This window comes from Crocodylus siamensis, chromosome 2 (assembly GCF_052110815.1).
Source record: "Crocodylus siamensis isolate JL-2025a chromosome 2, ASM5211081v1, whole genome shotgun sequence".
Classification (NCBI taxonomy): Eukaryota; Metazoa; Chordata; order Crocodylia; family Crocodylidae; genus Crocodylus; species Crocodylus siamensis.
Window position 1 is genome coordinate 173,442,690 of NC_143396.1, and position 24,044 is coordinate 173,466,733.

General features: G+C 46.9%; 1 protein-coding gene across 3 annotated transcripts in view; it reads left to right on the forward strand.

Annotated features, from left to right (window-relative positions):
- Positions 1-22,610: 22,610 nt before the first annotated feature.
- The window catches only part of LOC149871347 (SITS-binding protein-like), a 97,380-nt gene continuing 95,946 nt past the window's right edge, over positions 22,611-24,044 (forward strand). Inside the window, exon 1 of one of the 3 annotated variants that reach the window (XM_090032345.1) lies at positions 22,611-23,513. In XM_090032345.1, coding sequence (XP_089888471.1) covers positions 23,049-23,513 — 465 coding nt within the window. In that variant the 5' untranslated portion in view covers positions 22,611-23,048. The remainder of the gene's footprint in view (positions 23,514-24,044) is intronic. The other 2 variants (XM_090032344.1, XM_090032347.1) reach the window with 2 other exon arrangements.

The following is a 24,044-nucleotide window of genomic DNA, read 5'->3' on the forward strand; positions in this document are numbered from 1 at the left end:
TACACCATTCTCAGTAAGAAACTGGGGGACTGTGGTGTCGACACCCACACAGTCAAATGGGTCGCCAACTGGCTGGAGGGCCGCACCCAGAGAGTGGTGATGGATGGGTCATTTTCGACCTGGAGGGATGTGGGCAGTGGGGTCCCACAGGTCTCGGTCCTCGGGCCCGCGCTGTTCAACATCTTAATCAGTGACTTGGACAAGGGGGTAAAAAGTACCGTTCAAATTTGCTGATGACACTAAGATATGGGGAGAAGTGGGCACACTAGAAAGGAGGAATAGGCTGCAATCGGACCTAGACAGGTTACAGGGGTGGGCGGATGAGAACAGGATGGGATTCAACACTGACAAGTGCAAGGTGCTGCACCTGGGGAGGAAGAACCAGCACCATACCTACAGGCTGGGGAACTCCCTTCTCATCAGTGCAGAGGCAGAAAAGGATCTTGGAGTCATCATGGATGCCAAGATGAACATGGGCCGGCAGTGTGGGGAGGCAGTCAGGAAGGCCAACCGCACTTTGTCATGCATCCACAGATGCATCTCAAGGAGATCCAAGGAGGTGATCCTCCCCCTCTATGTAGCACTGGTCAGGCCGCAGCTGGAGTACTGTGTCCAGTTCTGGGCGCTGCACTTCAGGAGGGATGTGGACAACATAGAGAGGGTCCAGAGGAGGCCACTTGCATGATCAGGGGGCAGCAGGTTGGGCCTTTGAGGAGAGGCTCTGGGACCTGAACCTGTTCAGCCTCTACAAGAGAAGGCTGAGGGGGGACCTAGTGGCCTGTTACAAACTAGTCAGAGGGAACCAGCAGGCATTGGGGGAGTCCCTGTTCCCCCGAGCACTAACAGGAGTGACAAGAAATAACAGTCACAAGCTGGCAGAGGGTAAGACATCAGGAGGCGCGACTTCACAATCAGGGCAGCTAGGATCTGGAACCAACTTCCAAGAGAAGTAGTGCTGGCTCCTACCCTGGGGGTCTTTAAGAGGAGGCTAGATGAACACTTTGCTGGGGTTGTTTGACCCCAGTACTCTTTTCTGCCATGGCAGGGGGTCAGACTTGATGATCTGCTCAGGTCCCTTCCAACCCTACTAGCTATGAAACTAGGTGGGACCTGGCATGGGAAGGAGTGCCACATTGCCATGGTTGCCAAGCTGAAGCACCCCCTACCTGCCTGACAGGAGTGGGGACACAACCCCGCATCACCACCACTGCTGTGCCTCACCATGGTCCCTCCTGCACCGGGTCCCACTCTCTGGGCCATGGAGGTGGCTCTGGCCTGGAGCTGGTCTGGCTTGGCTGCCCATGCCCTGCTGTAGGTGCAGAAATCATTGAGAAGCACATGCCCCCCCTACCACATTAACTTGATGCCCCACTCCTCCATGTCACCTGTGCCCTTCCCAACCCCCAGTGCCACCTATGCCCCCCTTCCACCCCCATAGACCTACCTGGAGGAAGCTGCAGGAGCCACTGCTGTTTGGTTGCCACATGCATATGTGTGTGCACATGTATGTAGCAGCCCCTTGCAGGCTGCAACATGCAAGGGGAAACCCAAACCCACATTTTCCCATGTTTTTTCTCCATTAAAGGAGGAAATCTGTGTTATCCCACAGAGAATGGAACACCAGGATCCCTGTTTATTGCAACCCCATCTGCTGATGTTGTGATCCCATTTGGGATAGTGACACACAGTTTGGGAGCTGCTGCTATAAGGCCTTGAGTTGTGATCTTCCAGAAAGGCATTGTGTTTTCTTTTTGGGTTGTGAGAAGTCTTGAATGGCTTGTAACTTCATAGCTGTCTTCTGTGTTGTAGGTAACATTTGGTATAAAACTGTCTTTAAAAAAGAGAGAGAGAGAGAGAGAGAGAGAGAGACGCCATCTAGCTCAATAATCAATGACCCATAACAGATGACAAGTACTGCCCTAGGCCACTGGTTCTCACTGGGGTGCCACAAGAGCCTTTCAGGGGTGCTATGGTGCAGGCATTGCTGCCCCACCCCCAGCAGAAACCACCCTATGTGCCCCATGCAAAGCCAGATCAGGATGCAGGTACAGCAGGAGCAGGTGCTCTCCTCATCTTTAGATTTATCTTATAAACCAGTAAGAAAATTGTATGGCTTCGAACAAGGCATGCAGTGAAGAACCACATGGCCATGGAGATGGTGGCATGATTCCAGTTGAGAATCGCTGAGGTAAGTGGAGGCAGCACATCAATGGTTCTCAACTGGGGGGATGCTATGTTTAGAAAAATGTTACATAGCCGCGTGCTGCTACATTCAGGTATGGAGAATTGCTTTGAATCGACAAATGTTGTGAATCACTGCCCTAGGCCAACTGCACAGTACCATAGCATGGAGAAAGACAGGCTGCTCCCTGATCTTCCTGTACATGTCTGATCTCCACTACCCCAGAAGCCCTGCAGGCATGGGTGGATATAGGATTTTGAAAGCGGGGGTGTTGATGGTATGGTGCAGTAGCATCACGTATAACAAAACACACAATTTTTCTCCATTAGAAAGTAGAAGCGTCACAAATAAGTTAAGGGCCTAGAGCTATATTATGACATTTAAAATTGAAGCAAAAAAAGAACTTTATTGGAATGTGCATTCATTTGCTGTATAAAAATGCAAAAATAATCAAAAGATACTGTGTCATTAGTTCTATAGTAATTATAGTTAAATGTATGTCTCTTTCAGAATCATAAAACAAAATCAAGTCTCTTGAGCATCTTGACAGTGCATTCAATGCTTCATGGAAAGTTTTTTCCACTCCTGAGCTAATGTTTACCTGAGTTAACATTTCCACACCTGAGTTAATGTTTCTAACTAGAATTTAAAAAGTGTGCAGGGCTTTGAAATGGGAATTACTTTACTAGGAGCAGCTAACAGACGGCAGCATTGCAAAAGAAAGGATAGCTTGAGTAGTGGAACCATTAAAGATTATAAAAAAGGAAAGATGGTCATTAATGCCTTTGTAGTGAAGAGTTTCGAAGGAATTGGGTAGACTACAATGAGCCATTAAGTCAACTGACTCCCTCGCTGTTGCCTGAACAGATGTACTGCTGCCTCCATCAGGCAGTTTGTTTTAAACTTTGGATGGATCAGGAATCAAATGCAGCACTGCATGCCCCTGCCCTCACCATTGGATCTGCCCCTGCCTGCAGCAGAAGGCATTTCAGGCCTTGTAATTGTGTTCTGTCAAGCATTCTACTTGACGCTTATTCAGCTGTACAGTCAGTGTCCAATTGTGGGACTGAATTTTACTATGAGAAACCCTAAGACATTTTGATGCATGTTTGCTTGTTACTTATTTATTTCTAGTACAACTTGACGAAGCACAGGGACAACATGTTTTCATTTGACTTGCAGTGAGTCACTGGGCAGAGTGAACATAAAGCAACTGAAATAGGAAGCATCAGCAAAGTCCCATCCCTCCAAAAGGAGACGGGCTTTAGCATGAATTCAGTTACTCCTACCATCCTCCCTGTGCATCCTTCCTAGACTTAGACTTCCTTCCAGAACACTTGTAAATGCCCATCGCATTTCTCCCTCTCCCCCTCTGCTTTAGTTTTAATGTCTCCCCTGAGGCACTCATGCAGAAAACACTAACATTGCAAGTGTTTGGAGAGAGTGAAAGGGCAGCCTTCCAGCTCAGAAATTACCCTCAAGTACCCAAAGTCTCAAATGACCTTTAAAAACCAACAAGGATCTACCTCCTTTGCATATGCTATGGGAATGGGCTTTATGAGCCAGCAGCTCTGAGCTATTTGAAGTACCCCTTGTAATAATTGTTCATATGCTACTGTATACTTACACCATGCTAGCCTGAGGCACTACTAAGAGAGAACTGGACCTGTTTTGCTCAGCCTAGCAGCCTGAAAGGTCATGGACAAGCTTGGGGGAGGGCACGAATAAGCTGTGAAATATTAGGGCATTTTTAATTACACTTAGGCTTTTCTAAGCCTCCTGCCAGTGTCATCTTTCTCCAGTGTTTGCAGGCGGTACCACTGCCAGCTGCATGGGAATCTAACAGCAGGGGCTGTCCACCAGCTAAAGTGTGTTGGATTCTAAAATGATTATCAAGAGTGTCATCATCAAATTAATTATCAGAGGCCAGATAATTAGCTGGTATACACTGCCAGTGCTCCACTGATACAAGATGGGGATCTTCATACTCTACGGGGCTTTCATTTGTTTTGTTTTTTTACGAAGTATTACAGCAAGGCACAGATTCAGTTGAATGTCAGCATCACTGATGATGTCCCTTACTAGCAGGATGCCTGCCAGTAGCCAGCCCCTCCAGAATGTGTGATCATAATTAAATATAGTTTTAATTACACAACGTGGCCGATTCCTTTCCCTGCCAATGTGCTTGACTGGTGGGTGATGATTCCCTACAGGGAAAAAAAAACATGTCATGGAGCAAATTAGATTAAGGGAGGCAACAGCAGGAAAGGGCAAAACATAGGTGCCTGTTAGAGAGTACATAGCATGCACATCTCCTATGTAAAAGGCTGCTAGAGCAGCATCTCCTTGTTCTAAGGAGACAGTGGCTGCTGTCTCTAGAGAGAGGCAGAAATCTGAGAAATGTTAAAGCTGACGACAAGAGGCCAAGTGGTGTTAATTTGGATGGGCACTGGGTGTTGGTAACTGAGCAGAGCATAGGAGTGGAGCAGTCACTTGAATTTGAGCCTGTCCCTGTGCTTGTCTCTGTCTGTCTTGAGGAGAAGAATCCTAGAAAAATAGGCTTGCAAGGAGCCTCAGGAGGTCACATATAAGTGCTGGTAAGAAAGAACATGACGTGCATTGATGCTTATTTTCTTTATTTTTAAAGTGGGTTCTGTGTTGCTTGAAAGTGCCAGACTGATTAACGGAAAGGACAGCAGCAGCAAAATCACCCTGCACAGAGTCCCACCAACATGCACAGTGACCTGGAAGGGATCTTTGACAGGAAGAAGAAGGAAACTCTGTCTCCATGGCTCATTCATTCATTCCATGGCCTTTCTCCAGAGCCTGTCAGATATGCCAGTGACAGCAGGCTTCATCTTCATGAATGTTTATGCCATAGGGAAAATAGTTGCTCATTGTTACAGCAAAGTAGATCCTGCAGAGTGCAAACCCCTTCCCCAACACATAAGCAGCATGACTTTACCCCTGATGTAAGCTGAAAGGGCTTCGTGCTGTGGACCTGTTTAGCAACTGGACTGGGACCACACGTTAGGCTTTTGGTGTGTAGAATCGAGTGACTTTTGCTTCAGTATGTTTTAAACTAGCAACATGGAGTCAAAGGCTTTCTGCATCCTTACCAACTCTCTTAGTCATCCATTCCTCTCAAAAGAGCATTTAATCAACTTCCAGTGTTCAGAGGGTTGGTATGCTCTTCTGGCTACATCTTTGGCTGATATAATGAAGAAACTGGGGGACTGTGGTGTAGACACCCACACAGTCAAATGGGTTGCCAACTGGCTGGTGGGCCGCACCCAGAGGGTGGTAGTGGATGGGTCCTTCTCAACCTGGAAGGACGTGGGCAGTGGGGTTCTGCAGGGCTCGGTCCGCGGGCCCGCGCTGTTCAACATCTTCATCAGTGATTTGGATGAGGGGGTAAAAAGCACCCTGTTCAAATTTGCTGATGACACTAAGATGTGGGGGGACGTGGGCACATTGGAAGGATGCAACAGGCTACAATCAGACCTCGACAGGTTACAAGGGTGGGCGGATGAGAATAGGATGGGTTTCAACACAGACAAGTGCAAGGTGATGCACCTGGGGAGGAACAACCGGCACCATACCTACAGGTTGGGGAACTCCCCTCTTGTCAGCACAGAGGCGGAAAGGGATCTGGGGGTCATCACTGACTCCAAGATGAACATGGGCCGGCAGTGTGGGGAGGCAGTCAGGAAGGCCAACCGCACCTTGGCATGCATCCACAGATGCATCTCGAGCAGGTCCAAGGAGGTGATCCTCCCCCTCTGTGCGGCACTGGTCAGGCCGCAGCTGCAGTACTGCGTCCAATTCTGGGCGCCGCACTTCAAGAGGGAAGTCGACAGCATGGAGAGGGTCCAGAGGAGGGCCACTCATATGATCAGGGGACAGCAGGGCAGGCCCTATGAGGAGAGGCTGCGGGACCTGAACCTGTTCAGCCTCTAAAAGAGAAGGCTGGGGGGGATCTTGTGGCCTGTTATAAACTAGTCAGGGGGGATCAGCAGGCATTGGGAGAGTCACTGTTTCCCGGAGCACCACCAGGAGTGACCAGGAATAACGGTCACAAGCTGGCAGAGGGTAGATTTAGGTTAGATATCAGGAGGCGCGACTTCACGGTCAGGGCGGCTAGGGTCTGGAACCAGCTTCCAAGAGAAGTGGTGCTGGCTCCTACCCTGAGGGTGTTTAAGAGGAGGTTGGATGAACATCTTGCTGGGGTCATTTGACCCCAGTACTCTTTCCTGCCATGGCAGGGGGTCGGACTAGATGATCTGCTCAGGTCCCTTCCGACCCTACAAACTATGAAACTATGAAAATGTTATTGAAGTCAGTGAAATGAAGACTATTTATATCCAGTGAGAATCTAGCTCCCAAGGTCCTCCCAAGCCTGTATGATGCATTGGGACAATGTAGTTAAGGCATGCCTGTCTCCATAGCTAGTGGCACTCCATGGAGTGATGTGTCTGTTATAACATCCAGCCATCTTTTGGCTTCCCTAGCTGAAGGGACCAGATAGTAATTTACAGCTGGGTTGATCAGGAGTAGCCTTTGTTGCAAGTCCTGAAGGAGGTTTGAACTTGTCAATTTGGATCTGCAGTCAAACACCTTTACTCCGCTGACATCATACCCCCAGGAATCTGACCTGTTATGGCTTTGAAATCTTTTCAATGAATTAAATATCTTGGGGAAAAAATGTCTAATCTATGTTAGATGAACATGAAAACTGTATAAGCTGTAGGAAAACTAACTCAGCCTAATGGTTCTGCTGGCATGAAAGGGGAGAGTCAGGAATTGGGCAAGAAAGACAATGAGGAAAACAGACAAAAGTCACTAGCAGCAGGCTGTCAGTTTTTCTTGTTGTTTGCTCTTATAGTTTTTACAGCATCTCCTGCAAGGTACAAAATGAAACCACCCAGTGCAGCATAAGAAGTAGTATATGGGGTGAAAAGCATATGAGCTGAAAGGGAATGATAAGGTGAGGAGGGTCACCCAGATGGGGGACTGGAGTGACGGGAGGGTGTACTGGCCAAACCTATAGGGAAACAGGAGGTACAAGGAATGGAGCTCTCAGCAACTGATGGGTAGGAATTGCTGCTAACGGGTGAGCTCATTCCCAGCACCAAGAAACCATGAAAGAAGGTACTTGTTGACAGAGGCCACACACAGGGGCAGCTCTGATTTTTTTGGTTACCACTGCTGCCACTGGCACAATTGTGCAGCTGTAGTAGCAACTGGTTTTTTTTCTGTCCCTTTCCTCCAGTACCTGCCCCAGTTGCCCCACCCTAGTTATTAGGCCTGTGCAAAGCAGCTAATATTCACTTCGGATTTGGATTTGGCTGATTTGGGGGACAGTGATTTGATTCAGTGATTCAGATCACTGTCCTGATTTGATTCGGCCAAATCTGAGTCAGAGATTCGTCAGCAGCCGAATCTCTGAATCAGCCAGGCCAGGCCAGGCCCACTCCTCATCCCTGTCCCAGCCCAGCAATGGCTGCCCCCGGAGGGGGCTGGGGGAATGGGGGGGTTAGGGGGGCTAGCAGGAGTTCCCCCATGGTCCCCCTCCCCCCGCAGCCACTCCCCCCCCCCAGGACTTACTAGCTTGGAGTCAGGTGCAGCTCCCTGCTGCAGCCACCAGGGATTGCCCAAATCATCAAAGCGCTCCAATTCTTTTCCAAAGGTTTGGAGAGCTTTGAATCAGTTTGGACCTTTAAATTGGTCCCCTGATTTGATTCAGATTCAGAGATTCAGCCACCGAATTTGGTTGACTCTCCGAATCAAATCACCACCCAAAGCTTCACACAGCCCTACTAGTTATACCATTAGTTTTGGTTCATTAGAAGCCCTGCACCAAGGAGCACGGCAGTCATTCAGCATCAGTAACTAGTAATCAAGAAAGAAAACACTACTTAGCTCAATGATAGGAAAGGAGCAAGATATAAACCCAACTGTACTGGGCTTTCTTCAGAGGCAACTGATTCTTCTTTTCTTTTTTCTCACAGGTTTCAGATACAAATATAACAAAATGGGAAACTACAATGCTCAGCATGGTCACCACCATCAGGTTAATGGGTTAAACCATAATGTTGAGGTGATCATGTTAGGAAATATGTTATCAGCAGTCAAGCAGGATAATACTAATAAAAACCTCACCATGTTTTTAATACAGTCCAGAGGGAGCAAGAGTTAAAGGGTGGTCCTATTACTTTTTGTGTCAAGAATTCCAGAGATGCCACTTGTTAATTATAAAGTCCTGGAACTGCCTGAAAAGTCTTATGGGAACTACTTCTAGGATTTGGAATAATTTGAACCTCAGTGAGTATCAGTGTTTTTAACACTGTCTGTTAGTGAAGGGATCAGATTTTTCCCAATGTCATATAAGACCTTCTGGGAGGTATTTTTTTCCAAAAGTACCCAAGTACCTTAGAAACCCAAGTTGTACTGTAAGGCTAGGGACAGAAGTTACACATACACCAGTTTAAGAGATCAGAAACTGGTTTAAATCTGTAATAGAACATAAGCTCAGTGCACATAAACCAGTTTCAAAATGGCTGAAACTCATTTAAGATAAACCTTGTTGAATGTAGTATCAGACTTAACTGATTTGGGTCAAACCGGATTATGCAATGTCTGTCCCAGACCCTTTCCTAGTTTAACTTAAATCACAGTCCCCCAGCATCCCAGATGCTTTCCAGCCCTGGACTGGGCTGTGCTGTCTGCTCCAGAGGAGCAGGGTTGCCCCCACCTCTCTCCTTCCTGGCCAGAGCACTATCACTGCTCTGGCTGGCTGAGGGACTGCAATGGCTACCAGGCTTCTCCCTGCTCCCCCCAGCCCTGGCTGCTTAAGCAGGGGCCCCAGTGCAGAGACTCAGCATCTGGCCATGCCCTCCCATGCTAGCTACTGCTGAGAGGTGTCTGTGTGGGTCTCCAATTTCACTAGAAAAAAGGGCAGACAGCTAGTGGCTTGCAAATGCACCCTGAAGATAAGAAGAGCTTGAAACTAATGAGAAAGATGTTTTCTTTTGTAGGGCTTGATTGGCTGATAAACTTTGTTCTGGCAAACTCCTTGCTGGCTACAATCTGTCAGTCTTGAAGAGGGGACAAAGAAAGGTGTTTGAAATGACCTGGTTTGCAGACAGTTTGAAGAAGCAGGGAGAGGGAGATTGAAAAGCTCAGTATCATCAACAGATGCAGGGTCTAGCAACACTCCCCACCCCTTGAGCACTGAGTGGGGAAAAGCGTGGGACTGCAGGAAGGGTGGAGGTTTACACCCATCCCTAATGAGAGCATCCTGCTAGGGCCTGGCCAGATCTCCCCCCTCAGCTTAGCACTGTAGAAAGGAAGGGAGGGCTGCTTTAGTGTCCCCCCCCCAGCTTGTAGCTTGAGCCACTGCAGGCATCTGCCTGCATTTCTGGAATGAAAAGAAAATGTCTACCCATCTCCAAATTGGTTCAAGCTTTGCAGGTTAGACTAACCTGCAGAGAGTGAATCAATTCAGGCTCAGGGTTTTTGAATGTCTGTCCCTAGCATAAGTCAACAAGATGCTTGTGATATCAGGTATTTTGGGTAACCCCACCCTTCTTTTTTCTTAGCAAGAATCCCTTGATGAATGTGGGTTATTTGATTATCTAAAGAACAGATCAATCACTAAAGATTGGCAATCTGAGATCTCCAAACCATCTCAAAGAATTATTGGTAGTGAAGGCCCTTCTCCTTAGACAGTGGTCCAGGTCTGTAATTCCTCCATTTCCATTCTATTAGGCCCCTGAACACACCCCTGCTCATTTGGTCAACTTCCTGTTCCTAAGGATCATCCAAATATGTTTTTGTTAGTGAGCAGGACTCTGTGTGTGCAAAAAGGCATAGCCTGAGGAGTTGGAAAGCATCAAACAAAATGGAAAAACCAGGATATCAAATTGTGTTCTTTCTTTATGGAAACCCTCTTTTGGCTGGCTGTTGGACAGATGAAAAATACTTTCAAACACATGCAAAGTAAGCATGTGTGTGTGTAGGGACAGGGGAGAGGAGGTGATTTTTTTTTCCAGGATAAACACAGGATGAGGAGTTGAAGGAAAAGGTCGGGCTTGCTTTGAAAAACAGGAGAAATGCACCAAATGTTTTTCCTTCAGTCAGGTCAAGGAAAAGCCACTTTTCTTGGCTGCAGAAGGTAAACACTCAGGCTCATTTGAGGAAGACTAAACAAGGTGAAATGCTGTTTCAAGCTGTTAGTTCTTAGAAGCTGGATCACCCGGTGATTTATGATGGACAAGAAACTTGTTAAAACTCTTACTCAGAAAGCAGGCAATTTACAAGGTGGCAGGGAGGAGTTTCAGCTCAGGCCCACACGGCAGGTGTGTATTGTTCTGCCAAAGACAGCTCATTAGGAAGCATGGACAGAGAGGTTGCAATGTGGCTTAGGGGGTTTACTCTCTTAATATGTTAAAATTGATGGGGCTAGGGATAGGCATTACACACAAACTGGTTTAAGTGATCAGAAACTGGTTTAAAACTGTAACAGAACAGAACAGTCAGTGGGCATAAACTAGTATCAAAATGGCTGAAACCGGTTTGAGATAAACCTGGTTGAATTGTAGTATCAGACTTAACTGATTTGTGTCTACCTGGTTTATGCAATGTCTGTCCCAGACCCCTTGCTGGTTTAAGTTAAACCAGAGTCTCCCAGCATCCCAGCATGCTCTCTGGGCTGGGCGGGGCTCTCTGCTCCAGCCTAGCCAGGCTGGCCCCGCCCCTCTCTTCCCCAGCCCAGTCAGGGACAGGAAGGGGCAGGGGTCTGGTCAGGGAGGGGTTTAATTCCCCACCTCTCTATCCCACCGGCAGAGACCCGAGCCAGGTCTGCAGGTTTTCCCCACTCACTGGTGCAGCAGTGGCACCATGGCCCCTGAGACAGAAGGGGGCAAGGAGGAGAGTTAGTCTCCCTACTACCCCCACTGGCAAGCGGGTCTGCCTGCCCCCCCTTCTGCACTCCCTGCTCTGCCCCAGGGACCCTGCCGGGCTGTGCTCCTGTCCTGCTGCTGCAGTGGGAGGAGGCAGGGCCCTTGTTGCGGGCAGCAGCCCCTCATACTTCGGGGGAGTGCGAGCCCTTTCCCGGCAGAAGCACTGCACTGCGGGGCCGGTAGAGCTGCGGTGGGCTGTGCACAGCAGCACTGGGGTACAGAGTGGGCCAGAGCCCTGCAAGCCCTCCACAGCAGCTCTGCTGTTCCCACAGAGCGGCCCCCACCAGGAAGTGGCTCGTGCTTCAGGAAGCCGTGGCGGGCTGCTGACTGTCACAGTCATTCATGGCTCACTGCTACAACTGCTGGGTGGGAGTGGGGCCTGGCCCCTGCTGCTCGGTCTGTGCTGGGGAAAATACCCTCCCAGCAAGAGGGGGCTTTTTCAGTCGCTGGCCCCAAGCACAGGCCAAGCGGTGGGGGCTGGGCCCTGCCCCTGCCCAGCAGCTGGAGCAGTGAGATGTGAGTAACCATGACAGGCAGCAGCCCATCACGGCTTCCTGGAGCATGAGCTCCTTCCCGGCAGGGGCCACTCTGTGGGGCTGGCAGAGCTGCTGCTGAGCACAGCAGCACTGTGGGGGGCTTGCAGGGCTCTGGCCCGCTCCAGACCCCAGTGCTGGCGTGCACAGCCCGCCACAGCTCTGCCAGCCCTGCAGCGCAGCACCCCTGCTGGGAAGGGGCTCATATCCCCCACATTATGACAGGGTTGCTGCCCCCAACAAGGGCCCTGCCCCTCCTGCTGCAGCAATGAGGTGAGGGCATGGCCAGACTCTGGCTGGCAGGGCCCCTTGGGGTGGGGGGGAAGGGACAGGGGTTATTCCTCCTCCCTCTGTTGTAGGGGCCTATTCCCGGACAGGGAGTGCAGCAGCAATGGCAGGCAGACCCAGCTGCCAGTGGGGATAGTGGGGAGACTATCCTCCCTGCCCTCCTCTGCCTCAGGGGCCGTAGTGCCCACTGCTGCAGCAGTGAGTGGGGAGCGCCCTGCAGACTCGGTGCTGGTCCCTGCCGGTGGGATAGAGCGGGGGTGAATTAAACCCCTCCCTGACCAGTTGAGCCTGGACTGGCCATGTCCCCCCAGCACAGCTTCCCTGCAGCCAAGGGCATGTCTAGCACCCCCTAGCTCCTGGCCTGAGCAACTGCCAGGATGTGCCCACACTGCCTCAGTCCAGAGTGAATGGTTGTCCTGTTACAAACCAGTTCAGCCTAGGCAGGTTAGACTAACCTGCAATGGTTGAATCAATTCAGAGTCTGCCTTTTTGAATGTCTGTCCCTAGCCTAGGAGTCAGGTATCTAAACCCTCTAGTTGGCACTGAAAATATCTCAGCCACAATCTTCAGAAAAGTGAAGTGTGTTAAATTCTTGCTAAAAGCCCCTTATGCACCCTGAGGATTCAGGATGAGAGAACCAACTATTCTACCAAGAACAAAGATTTGGGAGTGTACAATATGAGAACAATCTAAAAGAGATGAGAGATATTTTCTTTCCAGGCCAAGCCTGGACATACAGAACAATTATTAAAACAATAACATGAAAACCACCTTCCCAGGCTAGATAAATATTGATCTGCCCCTCAGGACAGTACATTTCTCTGTGCCTGCCTTTTGAAAGATAGTTCAGATTATTTTAGCCAGCATGTCTGCCTCCCAGTTAAAATGACTGATTATTAAAGGATATTGTACTTCTCACAGGCAGCTCATCCATGTAGAATTACTTCCCCAGACCCACACCCACAATCACAGCAGTCCATCTTGTTGCCCAAGTTTTTCTCCCTATTATACATTTAACCACACTTGATCAACTATAGTTTTGACAGTCTCATCATTCCCCTTACCACCTGGCAAAGCAGGTCATTGCCTCTGAAAGCTCATGCCTCTCTGAGTTAGTTTCTAAGGTGCCACCCTTCCTGCCTTCTCCCGGTCCATGTAGGGAACAGTTCAGGAACTTGGAAACCTCACCTAGGAAGCTTAATTCCCTGGATATTCAGCATTAATATCATCCTAATACTATTTCATCCTAGTTCTGTCTTTTCACAGTAATTAGCTCCTCTACTCCCTTGCTGTTTATGCCCTTCCCATTTTTCAGCAGATAACCTCTCTCTTTCATTTGGATTTCATGGATTTCATTTGCCTGGAGCAGATCTGCTGAATGCTATTTACTTCATGCTGTAGCACTTCAGCTCAATAATCATACGTGGTCTGAAGCCGGAAAGCCAAAATGTAATGAATTATGAGAATCCAGTTCCAATGAGGAATAAAGAACAAGTTCATTATAAAAACATTTAGACATCAGCCTATTGCTCAGATATCACCAGCAAAGGCACTTCCCTTCTCCCTGACCAAGGTGCACTTCTGCACACCATTCACAAGCACAGCCCCTGGCACCCATACGTAGGTGGCATCTACATGTCAGCTCTTCAGCATACACTTATCGTCATGCACTTACCTTTCCACACCAACAGGCAAGCAATCCTCTTAACTCTCAGCAGTCAAAGAAGCCGTGATGGCTGAATTAGATCCAGTTAGAAGAAAAGAAAAAATAACTTTATGAAAAATGTTGATGCTTCAAAGTCACCTGTGTATTGAAACGGAATGATTTCTTGGATTTTCTTGGATCTACCAGTTGTCTTTAAATTAAGATGCCTTTGGTTTTTTCTCCTCTGTGTCTTCCCCATTTTTGTTGTTTATGTCTCTCAATGCAACTGAATGATTTCCAAGAAGGTGCCTTCATTTTTCTTTCTACTTCTCACAGTATTATTTTAACCTTTGAAAACATCCTCAATATTTGAAAAGTTAGAGCAGAAAAGAAGAAAGGCTAAAACAAATTTAAATAAATGTGGGAATACTGTTCTACTGAATTAAGGAACAGAAAGGGGAGAAAAAATACAGAAATTCAGAGGTTTCCAGTCCAGTAATAACTGGGAAGCAGATTTTCCCCAAAAGTTTTCAATTCAAAGAATGTTTGAGGAAAAAAAAGTGTTAAAAAAATCCTTTCAGGTTCACTCCTGAAAATTACTTTTGAACTTGAATATTCCACAATTTCAGCTCCCAGCCATCCCAAATCTTCAAAATTGGAAGTACAGCTCCATCAAGACACCTACAAGTCAGTTGCAGATATCATGTACAGTCATTTCAAATATAATATTGAAATGCATTTCCTCTCTTTCAAATGCCAAGCACCCAGTACAAAATTGATATCCCTTGCAAGAGCTTCTAGTATTACAGGCACCTAAGGCCCTATGCCTTATGCATATTTTTAAATTGACTGTCATGAATAGTGTCACTGAGTTCAGCTGAATAAATGTTAAGGGATTGGGGTGTTGCTGTCGCCAGGATGGTCCAGGACATATGCAAAAAGCAAGGGGTTTTTTTTTTGTGGGAGGAGGGCAGGGCTAGCAATGTCTTTTATTGGACCAAATGCAAACATGTGCAGTATTGAGGCAGATGATAGTATGTAGAAGCATTCTGTTTAAAGTGTTATCAGCCATTTTTAGAGAAATGGAGAATGCTGAATATGGTGCTTAGCAGTGAATTAAAGGGGGAAAGCAATAGGATATAAAAGTGCACAATCCTTTCTAGAGCTGGATACAAAGCCTAGCCTTGCTACCTGTATTCTACCCACTTTGTGGAATATATGTGACCAAAGGAAGTATGAAGTCTGGAATAGCCTTAGTACGTGCGGTAGGTTTAATTCAAGAATGCCCTGCCAACCCAAGCCCTGCCAATCCAAACCCTGCTCTGAATTTCTCACTCTGAAGTATAGCTCCTGATATTCCAAGCTAGAAACTCAAGCCAATCTCCTATTCAACAATGACAGAATTTCACTGAGCATGGTCAGCTGAAAATGAAAATTGCTGCAGAAGTTAGTAAAGGCAGAATGGCTTATAAGGCAAGTCCATAAAAGCCAGGCTTCATTGAAGTCCCTCTGGATTAAAAGACAAGTCTTTCTTTTTATCAGTGCTCAAGTTTAGTACTGTGAAATGTAACATCTTTGATCAACCTGTCTGCCATTTTTCACCATTTTCTTGTATCAGGGCTGACCAGGATGACAGACCATGACCAATGGATCCCAGAGATTGATGCCATGTTGCATTCTGCAGCAAATGGGGTTCTTCTTCCATGGCTAGCAGAGCTGTCTCCTGGGTCAGATAGTATTCTGCTGTCTTTTTTCCTCTGAAAAGTTATGGATTGTCCAAATGCAGAATAGAAGAAAAAAAATTGCTTCAAGGCAAGAAAATCCTACCCAGTCCTACCACAGTCCTCATGAATGAGTGCCACATTTAACTAGCAGTTGGCAGGTGGCAAGCTGGAGCTGCCTAAGCAAGGTGGAATCTGGAAGATCTTGTTTGCTCCGTACCTGGCCTGACCATTGACAAGCTTTCCCCCTCAAACAGACGGAACAGGTGCACAGCTTGAGGATCACATCTGGTGAAGGTTGGAGCTCAGGTATTGTCAATAGCCAACGTCTTTTCTTTTTGGTCTCTGGCTCTTCCCGCATTGGATCTCTATCTATGTGGCCCTAATGCTCGCTTATTAATACTTAAAAACTAACTGTGTACCACTCATGTCTCTTGTGAGGCCTGGCTGAATGAATGCTCAAGGACATCCACCCATAGGTCTGGCTGACACGCTTGCTCCAATAGCAGCATTTGCTACCTGTTATCCAGCCAGAATGTTTTAATATGTTTACTGGTAGCATACTGCAGTCTTAGATAATGCAGGACCTGCCTATGTCAAGGACTGTCTGTTGCTCTGTATACTTCTGTACCAACTAAAATTTGCAAACTGCTATCAGCGAACATGGTAAGGCCTCTTCAATCAACAGCCAGCCAACATAGAGTTGTCTTTCCTATGATGCGTGTGATCCTGCAGCATTTTACAGAGTAGAGCTCACATTTGGTGATTGTGGGGAATGTGTCTTTGTCACTTATGGGGTGGGAACTTGTGTCTCTGATATTCAATGTGCAGATTATCTGGGATACATTATTTTTTCTCTTTAATATTGACTTGAGTCCAGGTGTTGAGACAGCACTGGGCATAGCAGCAATCAAGGTTTCTTTGGGTGCTGACAGATGTGCAGCTCCCTGCTGTAACTCATTGTGCTTCATAGAAAGCGCCATGAATTACAGCAACCAACACCCCCCACCAACCCCTGACCAAGCAGACATTTGCTGTTGGCTTGAGGTGGGGTAGGATGGGGAATGAATTTCACTTTGGAATGAATCCAGGAGGAGCTGCATATCTGCAGCTTGTCTCCCCTAAGTCTGCCTGCCCCCCAGCTCCAGTGCACTCTGCATGATGGGGGCAGAAGAAGGGAGGGAGTTCCAGGCTGGGGTTTGGCTGATATGCTTGTAAGCAGCTATCAGGTCACCTATTAGTATTCTCTTACTCAGGCTGAACAAACCCAGTTTGTGAGTGGCCCTTCTCTGTACTCTTTCAAACTTATCCATGTCCTTCTTGAAGTGTGGTGCCCAGAACTGGACACAGTACTCTATCTGTGGTCTCACCAACACTGAATAGAGGGGGAGGAGCACCTCTCTGGACCTATTGCCAACGTATCAGCTGATGCACACTAGAGTTCTATTTGCCCTGTTGGTGACTTCATCACACTGCTGGTTCATATTCATCCTCTGGACAATTGTCACCCCCGGTCCCTTTCAGATGCGGTGTCAGCCAGTGGACCACCACACATCGTGTAGGTATGGTGGAGGTTCTTCCTATCCAGAGGAAGGACCCAGCACTTATCCCTACTGAACCTCATCTGATTGCATTCTGCCCATAAGACCAGCCTGTCAAGGTCATCCTGGATCCTTGCCCTATCCTCAGATGTGCCCACATTTCCCCACAGCTTGGTGTCATCCACAAATTTAATCACTGAGTTTTCCACTCCCTCATCTAGGTCATTGATAAAGATGTTAAAGAGTACAGACCCAAGCACTGATCCCTGGGGGACACCACTGGAGACAGCCCTTGAGGATGAGGCCATCCCATCAATTAAGACTTTCTGGGATCAACCTCTGAGCCAGTTGCTAACCCATCTCATTGTTGACTGGTCTAGGCCAGTACTCTCCATCTTGAGAGGATCTCATGGGAAACTGTATCAAAGGTCTTGCTGAAGTCTAGACAGATGATGTCAACCTCATGTCCCATGTCCAGCCAGTTAGTTACCTGGTCATGAAAAGATACCAGGTTTGTTAGGCATGTCCTACCCTCGACAAAGCCATGTTGGTTGTTTCTCAGTACTCCACCTGCTACAAGCTTGTGGTTGATAGTTTCCTTGACAATTTTTTTCAAAGATTTTTCCCAGAATCAAAGTCAGACTGACCCATCTATAGTTAGCAGTGACATCCCTCTTCCCTTTTTAAAGATGGGCACCTTGTTAGCCTTCTTTTAGTCATTTGGGACCACTCCTGAGTTCCATGACTCTTCGAACAGTCTTGCCAGAGGTGCTGCTATGAGTTCAGCCAGTTCTTTCAGGGGTCTTGGGTCATCTGGCCCAGCCAACTTGAAAATGTCCAGATGGTCTAAGAGTACCTTCACTTGTTCAGGACTGATTTTATGTGGACTGCTGTCATTGCTGTATTCTCTGGGCCTCTGGACAGATGATGAGTTCCTATTTGGTTTCAAGGACACGGATACGAAGTAAGTATTTAGGAGCTCAGGCTTTTCATGAGGATCAACTGTGGGCTTCCTCTCCATTTTCAGTAGAGTTCCCACAGTGGAGCTTGATTTCTTCTTGCTCCCAATGTACCTATAGAAGGCCTTTTTGTTGTCTTTTATTTCAGATGCCATCTTGATCTCCATGCATGCCTTGGCTTTTCTTGTCTCATGCCTGCAGACCCTGGCCATATGAGTGTACTCTTTTTTGGATGTTTAGTCTTTTTTCCATTGCATGTACACCTCTTTTTTCTTTTTGAGAAGTTCCCTAATGTTCCTGCTGAGCCAAGCAGGTCTTTTGGCCCCTTTCCCTCTTTTGGACTGCGTGGGGATGGCCTCTTTCTGAGCAGTGAGAATTGCCTCCATAAGGAAGTGCCACCATTCCTGAACTCCTGGATCATCCTGTTGCTGGTTGAGAAGGGCCTTTCTAACTAGACTCCTGAGTTTACTAAAGTCTGCTGTTCCAAAGTCTAGAATTATTGTTCTGCTGGCAGAATTCCCAGCCTTTTGGTAGGTGGTGAATCTGATCAGATTGTGATCACTGTCGCCCAGAGTACCTCCAATGTTCAGGTCTTCTACCATGTCTTCCCCTTTGGTCAACACCAAGTCTAGAGTGGCTTTCCCCCTGGTCAGTCCTTCCACTGCCTGAGTCAAGAACAGGTCGAATACAGCTGCCAAGAAGTTGGTTGACCTACTAGAGTTGGCTGAATGGTCCTCCCAACAGATTATCCCTTAGGAGTGTCCAAAATCCCCATCCCCAGGTAAACTACTTATGTAACATAAGCCTGAGACCATGAACAAAGCCAAGAGTGAAGATGATTACTACTGAACAGAGCCTTAATGACATGGGCAGAACAGTGGCAACTTTCATTTGCTGCCTTTTTTTTTTGCCTCCCCTTCCGCCCTCCCCCCCCACCAAGTCAGTGCCCAGGCCAGTAGCTCCAGTTGCCTGGACCAAGTGGCCCTACCTTAGTTACACCATTGCTGTGGAGAAATTTACCCCAGATTTTACTCTGTGGTAAGGAGTCAGCACCTTACCAGATCTCCCCTGGCTGGCTGGATGCAGTAGAGATTATGGCTTCTTGTCACTAAGTGGAGACAAATGCAGTTCTTGGCCAGCCGATGGAGGGAGAGCTGCATTGTTTTGAACAACAACTTTGCTCTGGAATAAAATTTACCTAGGACTAAAATTAACTAATGGAGTGGACACACAAATGGTATAATTTACATCCGTGTATAGTTAGACCTCATTTTCCAAAGGGTAACTCTGTTCTGGAGGGGATTGACTGATACTAGTGTAAGATTGTGAGTCCAACTCACTTTTATCCCAGATTAAAGTTATATAGCTTTGGAGTAGACACGCTGTGTGTCTACACAGTATGATTTCTGTTTGTTTGTTTGTTTGTTTGACTAGTTGGTATGTCACTGTAGAAGATAATCACAGCCTAACACTGAAAAGAATAGAGAATGGCTTAGACTCTGTGCCATGACCAGATGACCTTCTGTGGCCATTCTCTCCTGGGTAAGAGGAGGACCTCTTTATAAAAAGTTAGGCCTTAAAACACCAATTCGCAAGCTGGAGTTCACAGTCCCAAATGGATGCTGTGGCACTTAGCAAATAGGGTGGCTAATCGGGTGCCACAGCAAAGGATTGGCAGCCATTGGGTTAAAGTCTGTATTAGCATGTTGAACATGACCTTATCCTTTAGGGCCGGATCCTGCCACACATGTATAGCATGTGAGCAGTATGTTGTTCCAGCACCACCCTACACTGAGGTCAACAGGGCTTCATCTAAGCATGGCAGGCTGCCTGCCTACGTACCATAAATTGTAGGATTGGAGCCTTAGATTAGATATCAGTATGCAATTATAATTATATCTCTGTATCACAATGCACCGATGTAATTATATCTTGGTATCACAACACAGTTAAGCTGGTTTTACCCCTCATCTCTTGATTAGAGCTGTGTGAGGGCTGCAGGAAAACATTCCCACCAGTGTTCATTTGGATTTTTAAATGAGCTTGTTTTGATGGCATTAGTGCCTCTGTGCATTTTGCTTGCAGGATTGTTCTCCAAGACAGCCACGGCCATGGAACATTTGCACCTCTTGGATTCCCAAGTGTGAGTGTCTACCCTGAGAACATGCCAAGAGTTGTCTACATGCCAAGTTGCACGTTGCCAGTCCAGGTACACTTGACATTTGACCTGGATCCAGTCCAAATAGCACATGGTCTGAATAGCAAATAATGAATCTTGATACATTATAGTTTTAAATTTCCTGCTAATTTACCTGGCTTCTATTGTGTGTAACAGAGGCTATTCAGAGGTTCATAAGAATCTGTGCAAGGGAACAGATTGGACAGAGATACCTCTCACACCATCCTAAGCTTTGCAAGCTGTGATATGCTGCATCCTTGCAGTATGTGGTTAATAAAATCAGCCAGTTATTTAAATCTATAACTTGTACCCAATACAGCGATGCCATTTATACCTTGTAAGGATCTGACTTGCTGAGTTCAGAATACTGTCACAGGGTGGTGTGATGTTTTATGAAGGCATTGAGTAGGAGCACTTCAGAAAAGATATGTTAACTCTGAGACACAAGCACATTTTATTTCTGATGCAGCTAAACAAGATTAACTCTGTAACTTTCATGTGGAGTTGATTTGGTTAGCTGGATGCGAGTATCTCAATGTGAAAACACACCTCTTTTTTTCCAGTGAAGGCGTGTCCTGAATTTGGGATCAGTGCATGTCTTGTAATGTAGCAAGGCTATCTGACTTACTTGACTTCTCTGGTATATCTCCGGTGTTCTATGTACCTTCCAGAATGTAACATTGAATTCTACACTACAATAATCTAATTAATCCATTTTCCAGAGGCATCAGAGTAATGGACTCCCTCCAAAAACATAAAAGCGCTCTAACGAATTGTATCCTATAAAGAGTTACTTCATTTATATCCTCCTCCAGTCACTTCCTTATTATCTAAGAACTCCCCCCTTCCCCTCCAAATTCCTTACTATGACCCTGATTCAGGAAGCCCATAAAGCTAAGCCTATAATCCCAGTGAAATCAGTAGTACTGTGTATCTGAAAAAAATTATGCAAGTGTTTTGCTTGACTTAGTCCTACAACTGCTTATGAGACCAGATACATTGCAGCCTGCCTGGAAGATAATTAATCCAGTCTCTAGGCACAGCAAGCAGTGAAATGAATTCAAGAGATCCCATCGTGCCCTAACAAGCACTCGCATTTGTCTGAATCAGGTGGCCTCAAATGAAGTTCTCCACTGTGGCAGCAATAGTTTTCTGATCCCCTTGGACTATGAAGGCTCAAACCATTTGGGATTTTGTAGGATAAAACCTCTACTTGGAACTCAACCAGGAAATGGACTGGAAACTGGCCACCTCTCATTACTGGCTGCCTGATTTCCCTGGGCTGGCAAGTTCTTACATGAAAAGGTAACACTTGGTTCTGTTAATATTTCTCTTTTAGGAGGCCACATGTAATCGTACTCCCTGTGAAATCAATGCAAGGGACAGCTAAATTGGTCCACAGCCTGTTCCTTGGGAATCCCTCAAGTTCCCAGAAGCTATAGCAGATCAGTCCCCATTCTGGTGGTGGAGCTGGGGCCCATTAGTACCCATTGCTCCCCTCCTTCCCTCACCTCTATGATTTGTGTTCATGGCTTCTTCTGGGACAGAGACTCAAAGCACTGTCTCCCCTTGTAGTGGTCATCACTCAACCAGAGACCAAAATGCCTTTGAGAAGAATAGATTTCTTTTCCCATCTGCCTCATATCTGGTCCCTGAGTTCAAAGGCTCTGCGAAGAAAACAGAAGTAGGATTCTGGGCCTGCTAGTGAATGGGAGATTTAATAACTAGTATGTTTCGCTGGTATTTCCTGGTCCTGCTCACCTGAACTGGGTTAGGCTCCCAAGGGTTAATACCCCTGCATGACATGGGCCCTTGTCTACATCCACCTGGTCAGCAAGCACTTTTGCTAAACCCACGCACCTTTCCACCAGCAGTTACATCACCTCTGCCAAGTGAACTACATCTACTGCTGCCCAGGAGCTAGGAAAAGGTATGGGTAGACATTTGCAAGGGTCCTGTCAGCAACTGGTGCCTTTCTGGGCTGTACTTCATGCTCTGGCAGCACAGCTGCTACAGTGGTGCTGTGAGGAGCTGCCAGAAGCACATAGATGCATCTGTGCTCTGGCAGGTAGGCAGTTCAACTGCTGTCTTGTTGCCACTGGCAAATACATGTAGACAAGGCCAAATTCTGGCGGCTGCCGTTCCAGGTATACCTGTCTCACTTGAACCTGAGCAGATGTGACTGATGTGGGCTTTTCTCTGTCCCTGTCTTAAGAGTAGAAAAACAAAGGGCATGTACTTACTCTAAAACACACACTTCTTTTACTTAAGATTCTGCATGAAATAATGCTTGAAATTAAATCTTACTTCTTTTCTACCCAACAGGTAGTTTAACTTCACTCTCCTTTATATGAGGAATTTTAAAGTGGGCACTAAACTTGTAGGACTCCCTTCAAGAGTGACTCTCGCTTTGGGGACTCTCTCCTTGTTTTTGAATTGACCAATTATCCATCTGCATCATATGCTCCCTTTTAGCGCTGTTTTGTGAACCTGAATCCCAGGCTGAGTGCAGACCAGAACCCAGCCTTTCTCTCTGTCTGGCCGCTGCCCACTCCCCCTTTGCTGACAATTGAACTCTGCTACAGAATCCAGGCTTTTCAAGGCACATTTGTTTCTATGGGGCCACGGACAGTGTTCCTGATTAGGCACAGTCTGACATGCCAGAGAAACGTCACAGCTCAAGCACCTGGGACAAATCTGGCAGGGGGGATGGATCTGACAGCACACATTCGCAGCTATATTTTGCAGGCACTCTCCCTGTCCACAGCTAGTGCAGAGCAGACTAGAATAACTTCCCCAGCTTAGTTCCCTTTAGCAACATGAGGTGAGTGGTGGAGAGCTTTTAGGAGGGTTTTCTTTTCTTTTCTTTTACCTTTTTTCCTATCTAGGAGGGGGGAGACATGATCATTATTTTTGCAGGGGAGGGAAGTACTCAAAGTTAGAGAGTTTCCCATGGAGTTGTGAGAGAGCAAAAGAGCTCGGTGCCTTGGAGCAGAAGCACTTCCTTGCTAAATCACTTCTAGTTACTTTGTGTAAAATGCCCCACGCTCGTCCCAGGAATCCGAGTCCTATCCCAGAGGTGACCTGGGACTCTGGGTTTAAGGAGATGAATGAGACCTGGAAGGGAGCTATCGCCTGCCTTGGAGTGGCTGTCTTCTTTGTGATGACCATTGGGATTATTTATTGGCAAGTGGTGGACCAGCCGAACAAGAACTGGATCTTGAGAGGGAGCACCAGTGGTCTCATCTGGGAGCGACGGTCCCACTCCCTTATCCTGCAGACCCTGAGTGAGGAGAAGACTGTGGTGGAGATTGATGTGGGCAACTTTCCTGACATGGAGCTGCCTTTTGTGAAGAACTTATGCTGGCTTAACAAAACAGAGTTCTGCTACACCTGGGATGTTACAGCAGACCTGAAGATTTCCTTTGAACCTGGTCTCTCTGTTGGCACGGAGTGCTACAGCATCCACTGGATACCTCTGCACTGCGAAGTTACACTGAAGGTAATGAGGCTCGGGCTTTTTCATACAATAATAAGTCTATTTGTTTCTAATGTATTCCGGCATTCTCTGGGCTTGATCCTGATGGAAATCTGCATCAGTCTGGAGGGGGGGCGGCTGAATGCAGCTGCAACGACTGACACACTAGCAGAAGCTCCGTATGTTTATTATACTATTCCCACCCCAGCATCCTAACAATAGCATTAAGCTTGTCCCTGCTGACAGGACAGAGAGAGCGAGACTTTCGTGTTTACTTTTTGTGGAGGCACTTGGATGCCATAATGATGGGTGATCTTACACAATTCTAGACAGACAAACAGTCCCAAACATGCAGGGAGCTACAGCATCCCATAAAAATGTACTGGTAGAATGAAATCACATAACCCAAAATATTAAACCACCATAGTTTCTTTGCCACAAGGCTGCTTTGTTAATGAGATGGCAGGAGAGCCGCTTTAACTTAGAGACTGAATAAATAAATATATGAATTGACAATGGTGGATGGAAACAAGAAGCTAGCAAAGGTAATTCCTA